Source organism: Furipterus horrens, unplaced genomic scaffold (genome assembly GCF_987537825.1).
Source record: "Furipterus horrens unplaced genomic scaffold, mFurHor1.1.pri manual_scaffold_11, whole genome shotgun sequence".
In the NCBI taxonomy this organism is placed as follows: domain Eukaryota; kingdom Metazoa; phylum Chordata; class Mammalia; order Chiroptera; family Furipteridae; genus Furipterus; species Furipterus horrens.
The window spans coordinates 74922481-74940286 of record NW_028327181.1 but is presented as its reverse complement, the minus strand read 5'-3'; the positions used below and the strand labels follow the sequence as shown (position 1 = coordinate 74940286).

Here is a 17806-nt window from a genome sequence, read left to right as displayed (position 1 = left end):
GCATAATAACCCAGATGAATCACCGAAAAGATAGAGTTTAAAATATCAGCTGCTGAGGGTTGGGGAATAGGTCTCTTTCACCTTTTCCTCTTTTTGAAATATACATACACTTTTTTTTCCCCTACCATTTGAAGGTAAGTTTCAAACATCATAATATCAGAATGTTTCATCTTTGCTGATCTCTCTTGGGGAACAAATGCCTCATGGTTGTTTTGCTTTGATTTGTGGCATGAACATCTTTTCTTATGCTGACTGGCCATTTGTCTTTCTTCTTCTGTGACTTTGTGGCAGATCTGGTCATCATTGTGTTTCATGTGTTAGTGTCACTTGGTCTGTTTTACTGGAAAGCTATTTGTCATCCAATTGATAAGCATGCTTCAATCAACTTTTTTTTAACAAGTAATCAATTTATTCAAAAGGTTGATTTAAGCATCTGCAATGGTGTCTTCAGCCTCAACCCCTGGCTCAATAGTGATGGAAGTAATCTGTTTAACAATCTCAGAAGGGCTATGCAAGTCAATGAGTCCTGTGGATCCCCATCTGAAACCAATCCCAAGTTTTAGAACCCTCCCCACAGGGAGTGTTTCTTGTAGTGATTCTCAGAGTCTTCGTAGGCATCTGAACTGGTCCTTTCACTTTGAGATTCTTTTCCTTTGTGCTTCTGATCACATCAGCACACACCTTCTCCAAAGACTTTACCTTGTGGCTGGTTAGCATTATTCTGATTCGGTGAATCACCACCTCTGGTTCCAGGGGTGTCTCTCTGGCATCTTTAAAAGCCACGGCTTCCTGAGCGACTTCCTCCTCTGAGAACGAACATCAAACATCAGTGAGTCAGGAGCAGGCACAAGAGGGACAGAGCTCTGCTGCAGCTGCCACCGTGTCTTCCTCAAAGAACCTAATCAGCTTTGATTGCGGCGTCTTGGACAAGTCGCTTAACTTCTCTGTCTCTTTTCACCACCAGTAAGACAGGAATAAAAGCCCTTGGAACAACTTGCCTGAGAAAAACCGTATGACAGCATTACAGAGGAGCTGCTCAATATTCCTTGCAATTTACATACACTGCAGAAGATTTACCCATCTCTGCCCTTTCCCGCTGAGAGTGCCCACCTTTTTCATAAATCAGAGTCATTACATTCACAACTTGTCATTATAAGTCTCTACAGGCCTGCAAGCCAAGTGTCGTTGGTTTGATTCCCAGTCAGGGCACATGACTAGGTTGCACATCAGGTCCCCAGTTGGGGGCGCAAGTGAGAGGCAACCACACAGAGATATTTCTCTCCCTCTCTTTCTCCTATCCCCTCTCTAAAAATAAATAAATAATTAATTAAAAAAATAAAAAGAAAAGTCTCTATAGACCTTCCTGGAAATGACATTGTAAAGCAGATAGTCATCAGGTGGACTCTAGCTCCCCACTGAAGCAACATTCCAATTGGGGGCTGCCTTCTGGACCAAAGCCATATTCTAAACAAAAAGCAAATTGCTCTATGCTCTTGAACTTGGAAAACATGCATCTGTATATGAAACAGATAGGTTGAGTCAATAGTCACAGCGTACTTTGAACTGTACAGAGGGGCAGAGGGTACATAAACTATTTTATTCGTTGATACTCCAGGAAGGAAAATGGAGATTATTTCTTTTCATTTTAATTACATTTATTAGGGTAACATTATATATATAAGTTAATAACATTATATAAGTTTCAGGTGTACAGTTTTATAACACATCACCTGTATAGCCCACTGTGTGCTCGCCACCCAAAGTCTAGTCTTCTTCCATTACCATATAGTTGGCCCCTTTCCCCTCTTCATCCTCCCCAACCCCTTTTCTCTTGTGAGAACCACAACACTATACTGTTGTTCGTGTCTATGAGTTTATTTGCTTTGTTTGTTCATTTGTTGCTTTTTGTTTTATATACCAATATGTGTGCAATCATATAGTTCTTGTCCTTTTCCAGCTGACTTATTTTACCTAATGTGATACTCTCAAGATTGATCTGTGTTGTCACAAATGGCAATATTTTAATTTTTTTATAGCTGAGTAGTATTTCAGTGTATATATGTGCCACAACCCCTGGCTGGTTTGGCTCAGTGGATTGAGCGTCGGCCTGTGAGCTAAGTGTCGCTGGTTCCATCTTCCAGTCAGGGCACATCAGAGAAGGAAAACTCTGACTCCAAAAAACCTCCGCTGCCTTGTGGCATACCTCTTCAGGGGAAAGGCTAAGGGAGTAAACCCCGACAGAAAATCCGGAGCCGGAGTCCCTAAGGCGGTTTGACGTTGTAGTCAACACCGGCAACTCCTGCGGCGCACCTGAAGCCAAGCTGTATTGACTCCGTCTTTCCCTTGGACCCTTCAGCTGCGAAGAGAGGGGGGGTCTGCTGCATGGGCAACAGCAGACCCTCCATATCACCCTGCCCAGGCTCTGTAGCTTCAGCTTCACTGGAGAGGACACTCCAGCGTCATCGCAAGATGTCGACTTAACACGGAAGGAGACAGATACCGTGTCACTCCCGAGTCGGACTGCACAGCCATTCTCGGCAGTGCAGATAGACTCTTAAGAAGCTACACCATCGTCTCTCGAGACGGACGGCTGCCGACGACGACAATATGTGCCACATCTTCTTTATCCAATCATCAGTCAAAGAACACTTAGGTTGTTTCCATGTCTTGGTTATTGTGAATAATGCTGCAATACACCTAGGGGTACATATATATTTACAAACAAACTTTTTCAAATTTTTCAGGTAGGTACCCAGAAGAGGGATTGCTAGGTCATATTTTAGCTCTATTCTTAATTTTTTGAGGAACTTCCATACTGTTCTTCACAAAGACTGCACCAATTTACATTCCCACCAGCAGTGTACGAGGGTTCTTGTCTTTCTCCATCCTCTCCAACATTTGTTATTACTTGTCTTATTGATAATAGCCAGAGATGATTCCTTTTCTTGAGTAATTTCCAAGGCAGAGATCACAAACAGATGTGTTGGCTAGGCTTGTCTAGCATTATTGACTAATGTATATATGAATTTTGCACTGAAGTGATACCATTGCTTTTATGTTCCTGGTAGAATGGTAAATACATGCCTCAATCTGTCACAAGATTTTATTTATAAATATGACTATATCAATTCTAGGTTAAGCCCTAGAAGGGTTTTCTTTTAAACTTTGTATTAAAGTTTACCATGGATTCAGAAAAGGGGACATATTTTAGGTGCTCACTTGATAAATTTTTTATAAACTGTACACACGCATATAACCAGCACTCAGTTGGCTGCCTTCCTGATTCTTAACAGCCTAGATTAGTTTTGCCTGTTTGGTACATATAAATGGAATAAGACAATATATAAAGTTTTCTGTCTGGCTTCTTTCATTTAACATTAATGAATTTCAGTTATATTTTTGGGAGAAGCCATAGTTCATTTGCTTCCATTACTGTATAACACTTGCAAATAACAAATATCATTTACTTATCTATTCTACTGTTGATGGGTATCTGGGTAGTTTATATATTCAAGATGAAACAAGTATTCTTGTACCTGTCTTTTGGTGAGCACATGTATGATTTCTGTTGGATATATGCCTAGAAGTGGAATTATGTGCATTGTTTTTAAAGTGTAGAACTCAGTAATTATTATCATATGTGAAGCCACCACTACAGTCAATTTTAGAACACTTTCATCACCTTAAAGAGAAACCCCGTACTCTTAGCTGTCATCTCTCTATCTTCCTATCCTTCCTAAGCAACTACCTCATTTATTTCTGTTTCTATAGATTTTCCTATTCTCAACACTTCATCTACATGAAATTATACAATATGTAGCTTTCTGTGTCTAGCTTCTTTCACTTAGCATAATTATTTCAAGATTCATCCACGTTTTGGAATGTCTCATTACGTCTTTCCTTTTTATGGCCAAATAATATTCCATGATATAGGTATTTCACATTTTGTTTATCCATCATTCATTGCTGACATTTGGGTTGTTTCTACCTTTTGGCGATTGTGAACGGTACTGCTATGAACTTTGTGTACAAGTCTTTGTTCGAACACCTGTTTTCAATTCTTTTGAGTATATACCTAGGAATGGAATCGCTGGGTCATGTGGTAATTTTATGTTTAATGTTTTGGATAACCACCACCTAACTGTTTCCACAGTGGCTGCCCCATTTTACATTCCCTCTAACAGGGCACAAGGATTTCAATTTCTCTACATGCTGGCCAGTACTTGTTTTTTGTTTTGTTTTTTAATCATAGCTTTCCAAGTGGGTGTGTAGTATTATCTCATTGTGGTTTTAGTTTGCATTTCACGTGCTTCATGGCCATTTGTACATTTTATTTTATTTTTTGGAAAACTGTCTATTTGAGTTCTTTGCTAATTTTTTTAATTGGGTTGTTATGTGCATTATTATAACCCATTCATTTTGTCATTCTGTTAAACATCTCTTACATTCCAGGTACTGTGAAGCACTGGGAATAAAACAATGAGAATTCAAGAGAGTTCTTTAAGAAAAAAAAAAAGCTTGTTTTCTGATTTTTCTTATGAAATCAGGTTTGGCAGCAGATCTGGGCCTGAGTTCTCCTGTGCCAACTCAATGAGGCGGGGCTGTGCTTTTCCTCCAGTTCCCTCACAGCTTCAATTCCACCTGGTGCCTTGTATTTTGTAGGAAGCATCCTAGTAGCTGAGGCCTCAATGAATACAGGGTGGCGCAAAAGTAGGTTCACAGTTGTGAGTACTGGAAACACAGTTTATTCCAATATTATTATTTATGAATTTATTGTGTTATTTTCCATACAAACAACTATAAACCTACCTGTATTTACTTTAGTTCTTTGAATTGGGAGCAACTGGGGCTGTTGGCTGTCTTCCTCCAACTCCAATACATTTAAACAAACAAAAAACTTTTCCTAAAAACCAAATTGTTTTAAGGTTAAAATAGAAGAGCTGCCACTGTAAGAGTAGAGAAAGAAGTAGTCACCCTTTTTGCCCAAGCCTTCGGGGTGTGTTAGAGAAAGGAGGGAAGTGGAATCAGTTCTACTTCTGCTTGGACTTTTGAAATGAGTGGTTCTGAAGCTTATGAGCAAATTGCATTGATATGAGTTTCTAAAACTTAATTCTTTTGAAGGAGCCACCCGTTCCCACCCCAGTCGCACCATACTCCAGGCTCAGTTTCTTGGGTTCAATTAGTAAACAATTGTGGGAGAAATAAAATTGAGATTAGACAATCTCTAGTGATCAGGCAGCAGGCAAATCCAAAACCTGAAGAACAGGAAAACCTATCCCACTCCTTTCTTCCGGAGCCGGTGGAATGTGTGGTGGTTATCCTGGATTCCTCACTCTGGGCTCAACTGTTTACCAGCTGGGTAGTCCACGTGGCCTCTTTGAACTTCACTTTCCCTACCTACACAATAAAGAGATCATTAATTCCTACCTTTGTTTTTTAAGATTTGTGTAGCATTGTCGATGTAAGAACATCCAAACCTGTAGGGAATTTTTATAAAAATGTATTTGATCCAAAAAGAGGATATGCCTGAAAGCAAGATCTCATCAGACTGAATAAAAGCTTCAGAGAATAACAGTTTGCAGTTTCTCTTATGCATTTGAAATTAAGGAGGGAATATAAGGGAGATTACATGGAGCGGGGAGAAAGCAAGGTGGGGAGAGAAAACCGTGGCTCAAAGGAGATGAGAATTACTTTTTCTGGGAAACAGCTAGTCTGTAGCTGGCATGGCGCATCCTGCTGCCAGACTCCAGCTCCCTTCTGTAGTAACCAAGCTCACCAGGTGGTCCAAGAGAGCTGCCTGCCGTTTCCTGTCACAAGCTGCATTCCAGCTGGCCAGAAGAAAGACAAGATGAGCCTTATTTTCTGAGGATTCTTTTTAGAAGTTGCACCCACTACCTCTCTTTAAATCCCATTGGCCAAAAATCCACCTGTGGGCCAGATCACCTGCTGGGGAAGCATGACCATGTGTTCTTTATTCCGCATGGCCAGCAAAACATCTGAGAGTGTATTATTAAGGAGGAAGGGGTTATTGGGGGTCTCTGTCACAGCACCTATCAGAACTGCTATAAAGATAAAGGAGATAACACATGTGACAATTGAACTGGTGTTTTGTTTTTGTTTTTGTTTTTCGCATGTAAATCATCCTGTTCATTTTGCCAACTAGGCCACTGTCTAGTCTGAAAACTGTGATGAAAGAGGAGAAAACCGAGTTCCAAACCAAACAGGACTCTGGGTCATTGTGAGAATAGGCGGATGACTGTTGTGAAGCAGAACCCCCACCACCACCTTCACTGCTTTGTTGACAATGAGCTCATTAAACTGGCAGAGATTTGCACTGTGCTGGGCTGTGTGAGGTGGTGCTTAGCCACTGACTGTGGAAAATGTAGGTGTAGTTAGGATTTACCTGCTGTAAGCAGCAGAAACCCAACTTAAACTGGCATTCCTTAATTAATAGCTTAGATTCCACATATAAGTGAGATTGTGCAATATCTGTCTTTTATGGCTGGTTTATTTTAAAGATATTATTTATTTTTAGAGAGATGGGAAGGGAGGGAGAGAAACCGCCACGTGCAATAGATATGCATCAATCGATTGCCTCTCACACACCCTCAACCAGGGACCTGGCCCACAAACCCAAGCATGTGCCCTGACCAAGAATTGAACCTGGTGCTCAATCCACTGAGCCACACCAGTCAGGGGTGTGTGTGGTTTATTTTACTTAACATAATGTCCTTCAGGGTTCATCCATGTTGTTACAAATTGAGTTTGGCTAAATTTCCCCCAAAACTGGGTTAAATTTAGAGAGGGAATTTATTGGCTTTTGACTGTGAAAAGTCCAGAGGTAGGTAGACTTACAGGGCTGTGTAGGGATTCCACAGCCTCAGGATTAACTTGGCCACAGTGACTTCCTGTTTCTGTCTCTGTCTCTCTCTCTCTCCATTGTTTTTTTGTCCTGTTTTTCCCTGTGTTGGCTGTCTTCTTAAGCAGGCTCTCTGCACATGCTTGCTTTTGCAACTATCACTTTTGCAAACCCAAAGAAATGAGCATCTCTGTTTCCCAGAGGGCAAAAATGAGAGCCTTTATTGACCTAGCATAAACGAGTCAGGAGGCTTTGGCTAGAAATAAATGATAAAGTTTTATTCAAGGCCCTTAGGGTTTGCAAACTGGAAACACAACTAGGCAATACACAGAGTGTTCTAAAGAATGAAAAACTAAGAGTTCCTGTAGTAAAAATTACCTTCTTGAGAAGAACCAGTCCTGCATTCTTAGCCTCTGGGTTGTCCCAAAATAGTAATCTTCAAGGTATCCAGTGGACACATGAACATTCTTTCCTTAGTCCTTTAGGGGGTAACCGGAGCATTATCAATAGGGATATCTACATAAAACTTGAAGTTCCTGGGCGAGTTAAAGCAAGAATAGAATCATTTTGCCCTAACCAGTGTAGCTTAGTTGGATAGACATCGTCCCACAAAACAAAAGGTCACCAGTTTGATTCCTGGTCAGCGCACATTCCCGGCTTGCAGGTTTGATCCCCCCGGTGGAGGCCCGTACAGGAGGCAACTGGTTGATGTTTCTCTCTCACATCGATGTTTCTCTCCCTCCCTTCCCTTCTCTCTAAAAAATAAAGTAAAACATAAATAAAAATAAATAAGTAAAATCTTTTAAAAAAAGAATAAATCATTTCCTCATGCCTCAACTACTTGATTTCAGTAATTTAGCAGCTTGACTGTATTGACTCCATTTTATTTCTTCACTCTATCCCTCACCCTCCACAGTATGCCTGGGAGGTGCGGATTTGGAGTACACAGCCTCTCTTGAGGGGTGTCATGGTGCCCACTGGGAACCACCTCAGCATTCTTTAGGTCTGTCAACCTATGGACAGTAATGAGTGCAGACTCACAGGACCTTAAAGCCCTGTAGGTCTTGGCTGTTTTCTGCTCAGCATACCTGCAGGAACCACCTGGCTTAGGTGGCTCGCCACATGTCTGGGTAATTTAGATAACATTCCCTTAAGAATGACCACTGATTCAGTCCCCAGACTTTATAGGTGGGGAAGCTGAGGCCTAGAGAGCATAGCTCCTATGCCTTAATTAGGATTCCCCTGAGAACAAGGACTTGGGTGCAGATGGTTTGTTTGTGATCCTAGGAAACAGGAGTGAGGGAGTGGGAGGAGGAGTGAGGAAGAGAAGCCAGTATCAGCTGTCTTCCTGACGTCCTCACCCCAGGCCACCAGGGTTTTTTTGCTCACCAGGACCTCTGAGAGGGCACAGCTGCCTCCCAGAACTGTCCAGCTACAGAAGGGGAGTCTTGAGGAAGTCGCTGAGCAGACAGACACCCCCCCCCCCCCGCAAGGAACTGTTCCAGGAGTTGAAACCAGAGATGCATGACATGGGATGCCAAAGAAGTCTGTTGCAGTCACTGGCCCAGCCAGCAGCACACCTGGGATGGGACCTCGGGCCTCCAACCCCAGCCTAGTGCTGGCTTGCTCCATGCAGACTTCAGCCGTCCCACTGAGTGACTCATCCTCACCCCCAGCTCTAGTCTAGGAGTCAAGTCAGGGCCACCTTCTCATCAGGCAGCATTGTGACCCACCCTTCTGTGAGATGGCAGCGGCTTCTTCTTCCATTGACAGGGTAACCCAGTTTTGCTCTCCCCTGCCTTGCAAACCTTATTCTTCCCAGAAATTCTCCTCCACAAACCATAAACAATCAACCAATAAAAGAGAGCCATAATATTTTTAGCAGCTGCAAAACTGAGTCATTGGGATTGGCCCTCAGGGCCCATGCCACCCAGTGGTGGCCCAGAGGTGTCCTAGGCAACTGGAACCTGGAGCTTGCCCTCTCTGATGGGAACAGGGCCTGAAACCCATTACGCTCCTACTTAGGTCTGGCTGGGAGCCCAGCAGCTGTCTCCAGGGTGGGCAAGTGAGCACACGCAGGCCTAGGCATGTGATACTTGGACTTTGGGAGGCCGTTTTTGGGTTTTGTTTCTTTAATAATTAATAGACTTAACTTTTTTAGTACAGTTTTAGAGTTACAGAATAATTGAGCAGGTCAAATTAAAGTTTCATATACTTACCCCACCTGACACAATTTCCCTGTTATTAACATTGCATTAGTATGTTACAATCAGTGCACCGCCATTGATACATTATTATGGACTATAGTCCATAGTTTACATTAAGGTTTAGTCCCTGAGTTGGACTATTCTATGGGTTTTGACAAATGCCCAGGGGCTTTTTTTGTCAGGAGGGTGTTGTGTCTAGGATGAGGCCATCGTTCTTAGCCCTCTCAGGCAAAATCTCTGTTGAGTCAAAGCAATGTGATTTGTGCCAGTGTTCTTTTCTTTTAAATATTTTATCTATCTATTTATTTGTTTGTTTGTTTGTTTGTTTGTTTTTAGAGAGGGGGAGGGAGAAAAAGAGGGAGAGAAACATCGGTGCAAGAGAATCTACTGGTTGCCTCTCTCACGCCCCCAACTGGGGATCTGGCCTGTAACCCAGGCACGTGCCCTGACTGGGAACTGAACCAGCAGCAAGCTTTCAGTCCACAGGCTGGCTGGCACTCAAGCCACTGAGCCACACCAGCCACGGTCCAGTTTCCTTTTCCAGTGTTTTTGCACCAGGGCTCCAAGGCCACTGGCACTGAGTGGAAATTGCGGAGTAGGTTGGAGAAAAGAACCTTTTCTCTGATTAAGGACAAGAAGTCAGATTCTGGTCTGGATCTCCCAAGTATGAAGCAGCCCTTCAGTTCAATGACAATGGTCCCTGGGGGTGGGGTGGGTCCCACAGTATCGTCAGTGGCCCCTAACACATTGTAAACAGGTACCTCCCTTGGTGCCTGGGAGGCCTGACCTAGGGCAGTGGAGCCCATGGTGCCTCTCCCCACAGTTCCGGAGAGGTGGAGCGCTCTGCCACCCTGCCCATCGGAGGCCTTAGCTACGTCCAGGGCTGCACCAAAACTCGTCTTATCAACAAGACCGTAGGACATTGCCTGGATACCACAGCACAGAGGTTCCCAGACCGAGAGGCCTTGGTCATCCTCCATGAAAACATCAGGTTGACCTTTGCCCAGCTCAAGGAAGAGGTGGGTCCTGACCTTGAACCCTTCAAGTGAGCGGGCGCTAGTCTCCAGTCTTCCCTGGCTGAGTGGAGCCACAAGAGCAGTACCTGACTGGGGCAGGGTGCTGAGGCTGCCTGGAAACCCCAAGGGACATCAGGAGATGGGGAAGGGGCTGAGGCAGAGGTGGCCTGGATGCCTCCTGCATCAGTTGCTCCTGGGGTGCTGACTAAATCTGTATAATCTGTGTCCCACTCCAGATCCATTGAGGCCTGTCCCTTGTATCTGGGTGGTCCTGATGTGAACCCTTGGGCCAAGGGCTGAGGTGGGAGTCATGGCCCCTTCCTGCTTGCCCACACCTTGCCCTTTGTGCCCTGTCTGTTTACACCAGGTGGACAAAGCTGCTTCTGGGCTCCTGAGTATTGGCCTTCGCAAGGGTGACCGGCTGGGCATGTGGGGACCTAACTCCTTTGCATGGGTGCTCATGCAGCTGGCCACAGCTCAGGCGGGCATCATTCTGGTGAGGAGGGGCTGGCCTGGCACAGCTGGGTAAGCAGGAGGGCATCATTCAGAGGAAACCTGCTGGCCCCTTGGCCTCAGAACCAAATCAGTGCTGGATGAGTATTTGGGTAACTTTCTCCTAAAGCCACCAAGGAGGTCCGAAGGGACAGGGTGCTACCTCTGTCTACACCATGTTTCTGTGCCTCCTGAGGGTAGAGGGGCAACGAGACGGACAGGGTCTGCCCAGGACACTGATGTACCCTTGCTGTCTCTACCAGGTATCTGTGAACCCAGCCTACCAGGCCATGGAGCTGGAGTATACCCTCAAGAAGGTAGGATCTGTTCCTGAGGGCAGGGCTGGGCAGGTGTCTGGAGCAGGGGGCTTTCAGTGATCATAGAGGGCTGATGAGGTGGAGGGGGGGGCATGTGCAGCTGGGTGATACCCAGAGTCAGTCCTTCCTTAGGCTCTGAGTGGGTGGGAGGAACAGGTAGTTGGGCAGATACAAAGCTGATATGTGTTTCGAGGTGGTGCTACATACATGTGTCATGCAGTAGTGTGTGAGTCAGTGTGGGTATATTAGAGGCTGGTGCATGTGTATATTGGGGTAGTGGTGTGTGTGTATGAGAGAGAGAAACTTTTAGTGTGGACTCCACCAGATCTCCAGTGTGGGGCTTTCTGCTGACTGGTTGGGGTGGGGGGACTCCCCTTCCACAGGTGGGCTGCAAAGCCCTCGTGTTCCCCAAGCAATTCAAGACCCAGCAATACTATAACATCCTGAAGCAGATCTGTCCAGAGTTGGAGAAGGCCCAGCCGGGGGCCTTGAAGAGTCACAGGTGGGGATGTCCCGGGTTGGCATCCTGGCCCCCTCAGCCCCTACCTACCCCCAGGGAGGAGGCTGCTGTCTCCGCGCACCCTCCCTCAGTCCCTGACTTCCTCCATCCTCCTTACCCCCAGGCTCCCAGATCTGACCACACTCATCTCAGTGGACACCCCTCTGCCAGGGACACTGCTCCTGGATGATGTGGTGGCAGCCGGAAGCAGAGAGCAGCATCTGGCCCAGCTCCGGCACGCCCAGCAGTTCCTGTCCTGCCATGACCCTGTCAACATCCAGTTTACCTCAGTAAGGCAAAGGTCTTCAGGACCCAAGGCCCAGCTGGCATGCTAACCCCGCCTGCCTCTGTGACCCTTCCCCACAAGTGCGGACACAGCTAATGAGGTCAGGAGTGTAGACACTTCTCCTGGGGCTGGCCCTAGCTGTTCCCTCTGCCCTGGAAAACATCAGCAACTGGTATCCTTACAGATGCCGCCCTCCCCTGGCTCCCTTGTCCCCAACACAGGGGCAAATGCACTGTGCCACCACAGGTCAGAGCTAGTAGAGCCTGCCCCCTCATTGAGCAGATAGGGAAACTGAGGGTCAGAAGGGGACTCTGCTCCTGAGCCACAGAGTTCTCTGAGCCACTTTATAAGACCTTATCTTCCGCATTTCTAGATCTTAACACCTGGCACCGTGCAGGCATGTGGTAAACCTTTGTGAACACATACTGAATGAATGCATGGATCTGGGGCAACAGTTCAGTCTCCTGATTCCCAGTCCAGTGCTCTTCCATGCAGTGGCCCAGGGCATGAAGGAGAAAGAGGCAAAATGTCACCTGTTTGTCTTATCAGGGGACATCAGGCAACCCCAAGGGGGCCACCCTTTCCCACTACAACATTGTCAACAACTCCAACATCATAGGGGAGCGCTTGAAATTGCACTTGAAGGTGAGGAGTGTGCTGGCTAAGACTTACTGGCACCCCGCATGGGTGAGGATCTTGCTGGGCTCTCCCTCCTTTCTAGAAGAACTAGCTTCTGGGGCCTCTGGCTCCAGGATAGACCTAGTCTCCTGCCTCCATCTCCAGACACCAGAGCAGTCGCGGATCATCCTGCCTGCCCCCCTGTACCACTGCATGGGTTCTGTGGGGGGCACAATGGTGAGCGTGCTACACGGTCTCACCCTCATCCTGTCTTCTCCGATTTTTAATGGCAAGAAGGCACTGGAGGCCATCAGCAGAGAGAGGTGGGCATCAGTGGGCAGCTACCTGTGGGCTCATGAGACCCCCCTATTCCTCACTCCTGGGACCTGATCCCTCTCCAGGATGTCTCCTCCCTCCAGCCAGGAGAAATGGAGACAGGGTAGTGGTGGACCCCAGGAGAGCACCAATTCCTTTTTCCAAAGAGCTTCTCCTGCCCATTTCCCACAGTTGTGGCCTTGGCCCTTACTTCAAGGTGGGGTGGGTGAGAAGAGGGAGTTAAATTTCACTCCCAAGCCTGATTTTGAGATGCCACCACCCCCCTTATACAGAGGCACCTTCCTGTATGGCACCCCCACGATGTATGTGGACATTCTGAACCAGCCAGACTTCTTCAGTTACGACATCTCAGCCATGTGTGGAGGTGGGATGGGGCCAAGGGGGGCCAGGCCAGGATTGGCCCGGGTGAGCTAGATGTACACCCAGTCCTTTATTGAGGGGCTGAGAAGGTCATTGTAGAAACATGGATGGGAGGGAGGCAAATTCCCAGCAATGCTGGACACCAGCCCAAGGCCAGCTGCCAAGTGTAGGAACAGGTCCAGGGTCAGGGAAGATGGGGAATGTTCTTCCTTAGAAAGAGCTGCAGGCAAGGGGGTTCATTGGGCCTGGAAAAGGGGGGAACTGTGTCAGCCCTCTCTTTGATTCAGGTTTTATTGCTGGGTCCCCTGCACCCCCAGAGCTGATCCGAGCCATCGTCAACAAGCTGAATGCAAGGGAGCTGGTGGTGAGTGATGGCCGGAGCTGGGGCTGGGGTCGGGAGGCAGGCCAGCCTGGGATGAGAATAGATGTACGGGAGTGAGGATGAGCCCAGGTCAGGTCTCCAGGGTAGACCCTTTCAGCCCACCCTCCTTGCAGAAAGCAGATGTGAGAAAATGCAATCTGACCTCATCAGCAGTTGGTGAGTCATGGAGATAAGGGAACAACGGGGAGTGAATATTATACATACATAAATTTATACTTATAGAAATCTGAGGAGGAAATGCAGCATGGGGGATGTTTGGCAAAGCACCAGTATCCTGCGAGAGCATCCTGGCAGGCAGGGGCTGGCAGAGTTGGAGTACAGGCTTAAGACCCTTTCTGGAGACAAGGGATGGGGCAAGGACCTGACATTTGTTTCCAAGTGGAAGGGTCAAGGGTGCAGACAGAAGGAGGATTCTGGAAGGGTGGCCATCCTGATGACCACCCAGTTCTGGTTCTGAAGGACTTGCGGGTCTTGGCAACAGCTTCTTTGAGAGAAACCATGGTGGAGGGACCAGCTGTGATGGATCCCTCACTGTCAGGTGGAGATGGTGGAGTTGGGTTCATGCTGGAGTCCCACATCCCCCTGCCAGGACGTGTCTAGGTATGGACAGCTCTGTGCATCAGCAGAGGCTGTGGAAGAAGGTGGGGTCAGAGGTGGGAGGTCAGTAGTTTCTCCAGAGGAAGGCAAAAACCAGTCACCAGGACTGGCTGGATCAGGACCTGCGGTGAGGCAAGGATCGGTGTCAGGACTCCAGCAGCCTGGATGGTGCTTGGAGAGAATGGTGGGAGCCCTGGGCAGCATCATTTTCCTCTTTAAAAGGGAGTCCCAGTATCCCCCTCCTCTCCCTGCAAAACTGGAGGGTCTGCATGACCCTCTACGGTGAGGGAGTACCCTGGGACACCCTCCTACTTTTCAGAATCTCCGGAGAGGGGAATGAGAATCTGCCTGCCCTGTTCCCACCTGTTTAATGGCGACCAGCTTTCTTGGACCTTTTAGTGGGAAACTTGCAGCTGCGGAAGGCATCTGTGTCACGGATGTGCTGGCCCCTGAACTTGGCGGGCGAGGCGCAAGTGGCATCCGGGCGGGAAGTCTTGGCTTCCAGCCACCTGGAGGGACAGAGAGATGCTGGGGCTGGGGAAGAGATGTGGCAATGATGGGGGAAGGGACAAGTGAGCTCTGGGGCCAGGACTGACTTGGCTCCAGGCAGTCTGGGAACAGTCATCTTCATTTTACGAGAGTAAGGACTCGCAGAACCCCATCCCCATCAGATAGCAGATATAGGTCACATGTGCAGGATCTCTTAGTGAAGGACCAGCATGTCTCCACTGCATCCCATGAGGGCGAGTTCTGGGGTTGGGCATGGGGGTGCTCTCACCTCCGGAGGCCCCGGAGCTGGCAGGTGCACTTCCAGGGGTTGTTGGTGAGAGTGAGGGTCTCCAGGTTGTCAAAGGGGAAGTTAGAGGGCAGCTGGGTCAGGCGGTTGTTCTCCAGATGGACATTTTTCAGCGTGGTCACACCCAAGAAGGCACCGTCGGAGAACTGGGGAGCAAGGCAGGCATGAGTGAATACCCTAGCCCCGGTGTCCAGCCTCTCCCAGCTCTGTGGCCCCAGAGGGGCAGGGTCCTTCCCTGGACATAAGCAGTAGCCCCTTGAGGAGTGTCACAATGTGACTAAGTTGTCTCTGGTGATTTGATACATGAAACCACCTTTTGAGGTAGCTGGGGTTATTTCCCATATGCAGATGGGACGAAAGTTAAGTCCCTTGCCCAGGGTCACCCTAGGGAATAAACAGTAGCTGCAGGACCACACCCAGCTCCTCTGCCCCTGGCACCACACTTTCTGCACAAACACTGCCACTGGGGAGGCAGCCAGAATTTGGCCTCAGTGGCCCAAGCTGGCACATGGTGAAGCTGGTCAGTGTTTGGTGGGATGGGCAGTGGGCCCAGGCTCCCCACGGCCTCAAGGTTCTGGGACTTCCCCCAGCTCTGTCCTCACTGCGCCCTCACTGCCTGCCAGAAGCTATTTGTGGAGCCTCCTTGGTGGAGCCTTTGGCCAGGTTGGACAGCGCCAGAGGAAACGTTCTATTGGTGCCCACGTCTTGGCCCAGGCGTCACAGATCCTGCCTGGCCTCCCCTGCCCCAGATCCGTCCCTGTTGCCCTTGCTGGGCTGCCCACTGAAAGGCTGTTCTGGCACTGGGGGTGGGGGGCACAGGAGACTCTGACTTCAGCTGGGGAGCAGCCAGGCTATAGAAGGGCAGGCTCCATCCATGAAGACAAAGGTTGGCTGCTTTCAAGGTATGATTCTGTCCTCATCTCCATGCCAGGGGCCAGGGAGGGGTGTCAAGTTCTCTGCTAACCAGACTGTTCTGATGACGGTCTCCCCCACCTTGCCCTGGTGTCTGCCCAAACCTCCTGGCTGAAACCCTTGTGCCAGAGCAATTTTTCCAGCTCCAAGAAGAGATTCCACCCAGGCACAAGGCAGCCCCATCTGGCCAGGCGCCGAGCATCACAAGGGAGGGAGGATTCAGTGAGGCTGCAGCCAGGAGATGGGCCTGGTGACTGGGGTGGGCAAAGAGCAGTCAGTAGTCTGGGGGACAGTGAGGCACATTTAGTCTTCCCTGTAGGGAGACACCTGGGGACCTGTGTGGTTCTTGCCTTTGTCCTTCACGGAGTTCTTGGGTGCCATGGCTGCAATCTAGGGAAGCCTCTGATCCCCTGGTCCCCATTCAGCTGAAATGGACCTGAGAATGCAGTTGAATATGTGTGTGTGTGGTGGTGGTGGGGGCTGGAATCCACCAGGGCCTCTAGGGGGCGTGGAGGAGGTCTTCCTCAGGCATTTATTCCCCCTAACTCCCCACCCCCCCCCACCACCACAGCACGCATGCACGCCCCCCTCCAGGAACAGGGTCTCTTTGTGGGCCTGATTTGCTCAGCTCCTCTGGAAGTCTCCTCAATAAACAAACCTTCCTTTATGGGGTGGTAGGTTTACTGGAGACGGGAAAAACAGCAGAGGAGGGGCAGAAGGCCCAACAGGAAGAGGTGGCTGCTGCCCACAGCAGGGGGTTTGGGAGCATTGGACATACCTCCTAGGGGCCATTGGTGGGGCCAGAGCAGTCCCAGCTCCGTTTATAAGTAGAAATGCTAGAAGGGCAGTGGTTGAGATTAGGGACAGGGGCAGCTGGGCAAGGTGAAGATGTGACAAGATGAGGGACAGAGCTCTTCACCTTGGGGATAGCCAGAGGTTCAGAGATAGCCAGAGGCTATTTTCGGGGAGAGGGAATGGTGCCCAGTCGAGGCCCTGGATTCCTGGGCCTGGAGGCAGAGAAGAAGGAGCCAGGGCAGAGCTCTGCAGCCGGGAGCTCACCTTCTCCAGGTTGGTATTGTCCAGCCAGAGGGTCTCCAGGTATCTGCCGAAAGACTGGAAGGCATGGTCAGGAATGCTCTTCAGGGGGTTGTGGGACAACTTCAGCTCCTCCACCACCCTCAGCTTGCTCAGTGCAGCCGAGGGGTAGCTGGACAGCTGGTTCCTGTCCAGGTGGAACTTGGCCAGGTTCTCCACATCGTCTAGAGCTCCCGGCTGCAGGGAGCTGAGCGCGTTTTCCGACAGGTAGAGCCAGCGCAGATCCTTGGCTCCCTGGAAGGCGCCAGCGCGCAGCTCGCGGATCTTGTTGTTGTTAAGTTGCAGGATGAAGAGGTTGACCAGAGGGGAGAGCAGTCCTCGGGGCAGCTCGGTCACCCTGTTGTGGTCCAGGTAGAGGTAGGTGAGCTCTGTCAGGTCATCGAAGGCACCAGCGTGCAGCACACGGATGTCGTTGTGGGACAGGTACAGGTAGATGAGCTGCTTGAGGCCGCGGAAGGCCCCGGCGTTCACCTCTCGGATCTGGCAGTGCTGCAGGTGCAGCGACACGAGGTTGGGCATGGCCCGAAACGAGTTGGCAGCCAGCACGGGGAAGTTGTTGCGCTGTAGGTTGAGCAGTTTGGTCTTCTCTGATACCTTGGGGATCTTCTGCAGTCCCACCTTGTCACAGATGACATGCTGCAGGTCGCCGTGACAGTGGCAGTTCTGGGGGCAGGCGGCCAGCGCCGGCAGCAGGCCGGCCAGGAGGCCGAGGCTGAGCAAGAGCATGGGACAGGCAGTGGCCATGGCCAGACGCCTGGAGCCGGGCTGGGGGCAGCTGCGGCGACGATGGCGGGGCACGGGCAGCGAGCGGGAAGTCCTCGACGCTCGGGTCTCCCGCCCTATTTATACGGTGGCTCTGACCGCAACCGACAGCGGAGCCAGCTCCTACGTGGAGTGTCGAGGCCACCGGGCTTAACTCCCTCCCACCCGGTGATGCGCCCCCGCCCTCCACTGGGAGGGGGCGGGGCGGGGCCCCTCCCTCAGCTGGCAGCCGTGCAAGGCTGGGACCGTGGCCCTCAACCTCATCCCCTGCT

At 49.4% G+C, this 17806-nt stretch overlaps 2 protein-coding genes and 1 pseudogene across 4 annotated transcripts in view; 1 reads left to right on the top strand and 2 right to left on the bottom strand.

Moving 5' to 3' along the window:
* Positions 1 to 17806, top strand: part of ACSF2 (acyl-CoA synthetase family member 2) — a 32948-nt gene that overhangs the window by 10026 nt on the left and 5116 nt on the right. The window contains exons 2-10 of one of the 2 annotated variants that reach the window (XM_090257274.1): positions 9890 to 10085; positions 10450 to 10578; positions 10838 to 10891; positions 11275 to 11393; positions 11515 to 11680; positions 12226 to 12321; positions 12460 to 12617; positions 12903 to 12994; positions 13278 to 13354. In XM_090257274.1, coding sequence (XP_090113400.1) covers positions 9890 to 10085; positions 10450 to 10578; positions 10838 to 10891; positions 11275 to 11393; positions 11515 to 11680; positions 12226 to 12321; positions 12460 to 12617; positions 12903 to 12994; positions 13278 to 13354 — 1087 coding nt within the window. The remainder of the gene's footprint in view (positions 1 to 9889; positions 10086 to 10449; positions 10579 to 10837; positions 10892 to 11274; positions 11394 to 11514; positions 11681 to 12225; positions 12322 to 12459; positions 12618 to 12902; positions 12995 to 13277; positions 13355 to 17806) is intronic. The other variant, XM_090257275.1, reaches the window with a different exon arrangement.
* On the bottom strand, positions 426 to 9872 carry LOC149998251 (small ribosomal subunit protein uS10 pseudogene; annotated as a pseudogene).
* On the bottom strand, positions 13290 to 17650 carry CHAD (chondroadherin). Of its 2 annotated transcripts, none has more exons than XM_090257276.1 (4): positions 16737 to 17650; positions 14748 to 14911; positions 14333 to 14478; positions 13290 to 14091 (listed from the first exon to the last, which is right to left on the bottom strand). In XM_090257276.1, the coding sequence occupies exons 1-3, from the start codon at positions 17514 to 17516 to the stop codon at positions 14337 to 14339; spliced, it is 1086 nt and encodes a 361-aa protein (XP_090113402.1). In that variant the 5' UTR covers positions 17517 to 17650; the 3' UTR covers positions 13290 to 14091; positions 14333 to 14336. The 2 variants fall into 2 exon arrangements, with proteins under 2 accessions (XP_090113402.1, XP_090113403.1); XM_090257277.1 differs by having other exon boundaries at positions 13290 to 14001.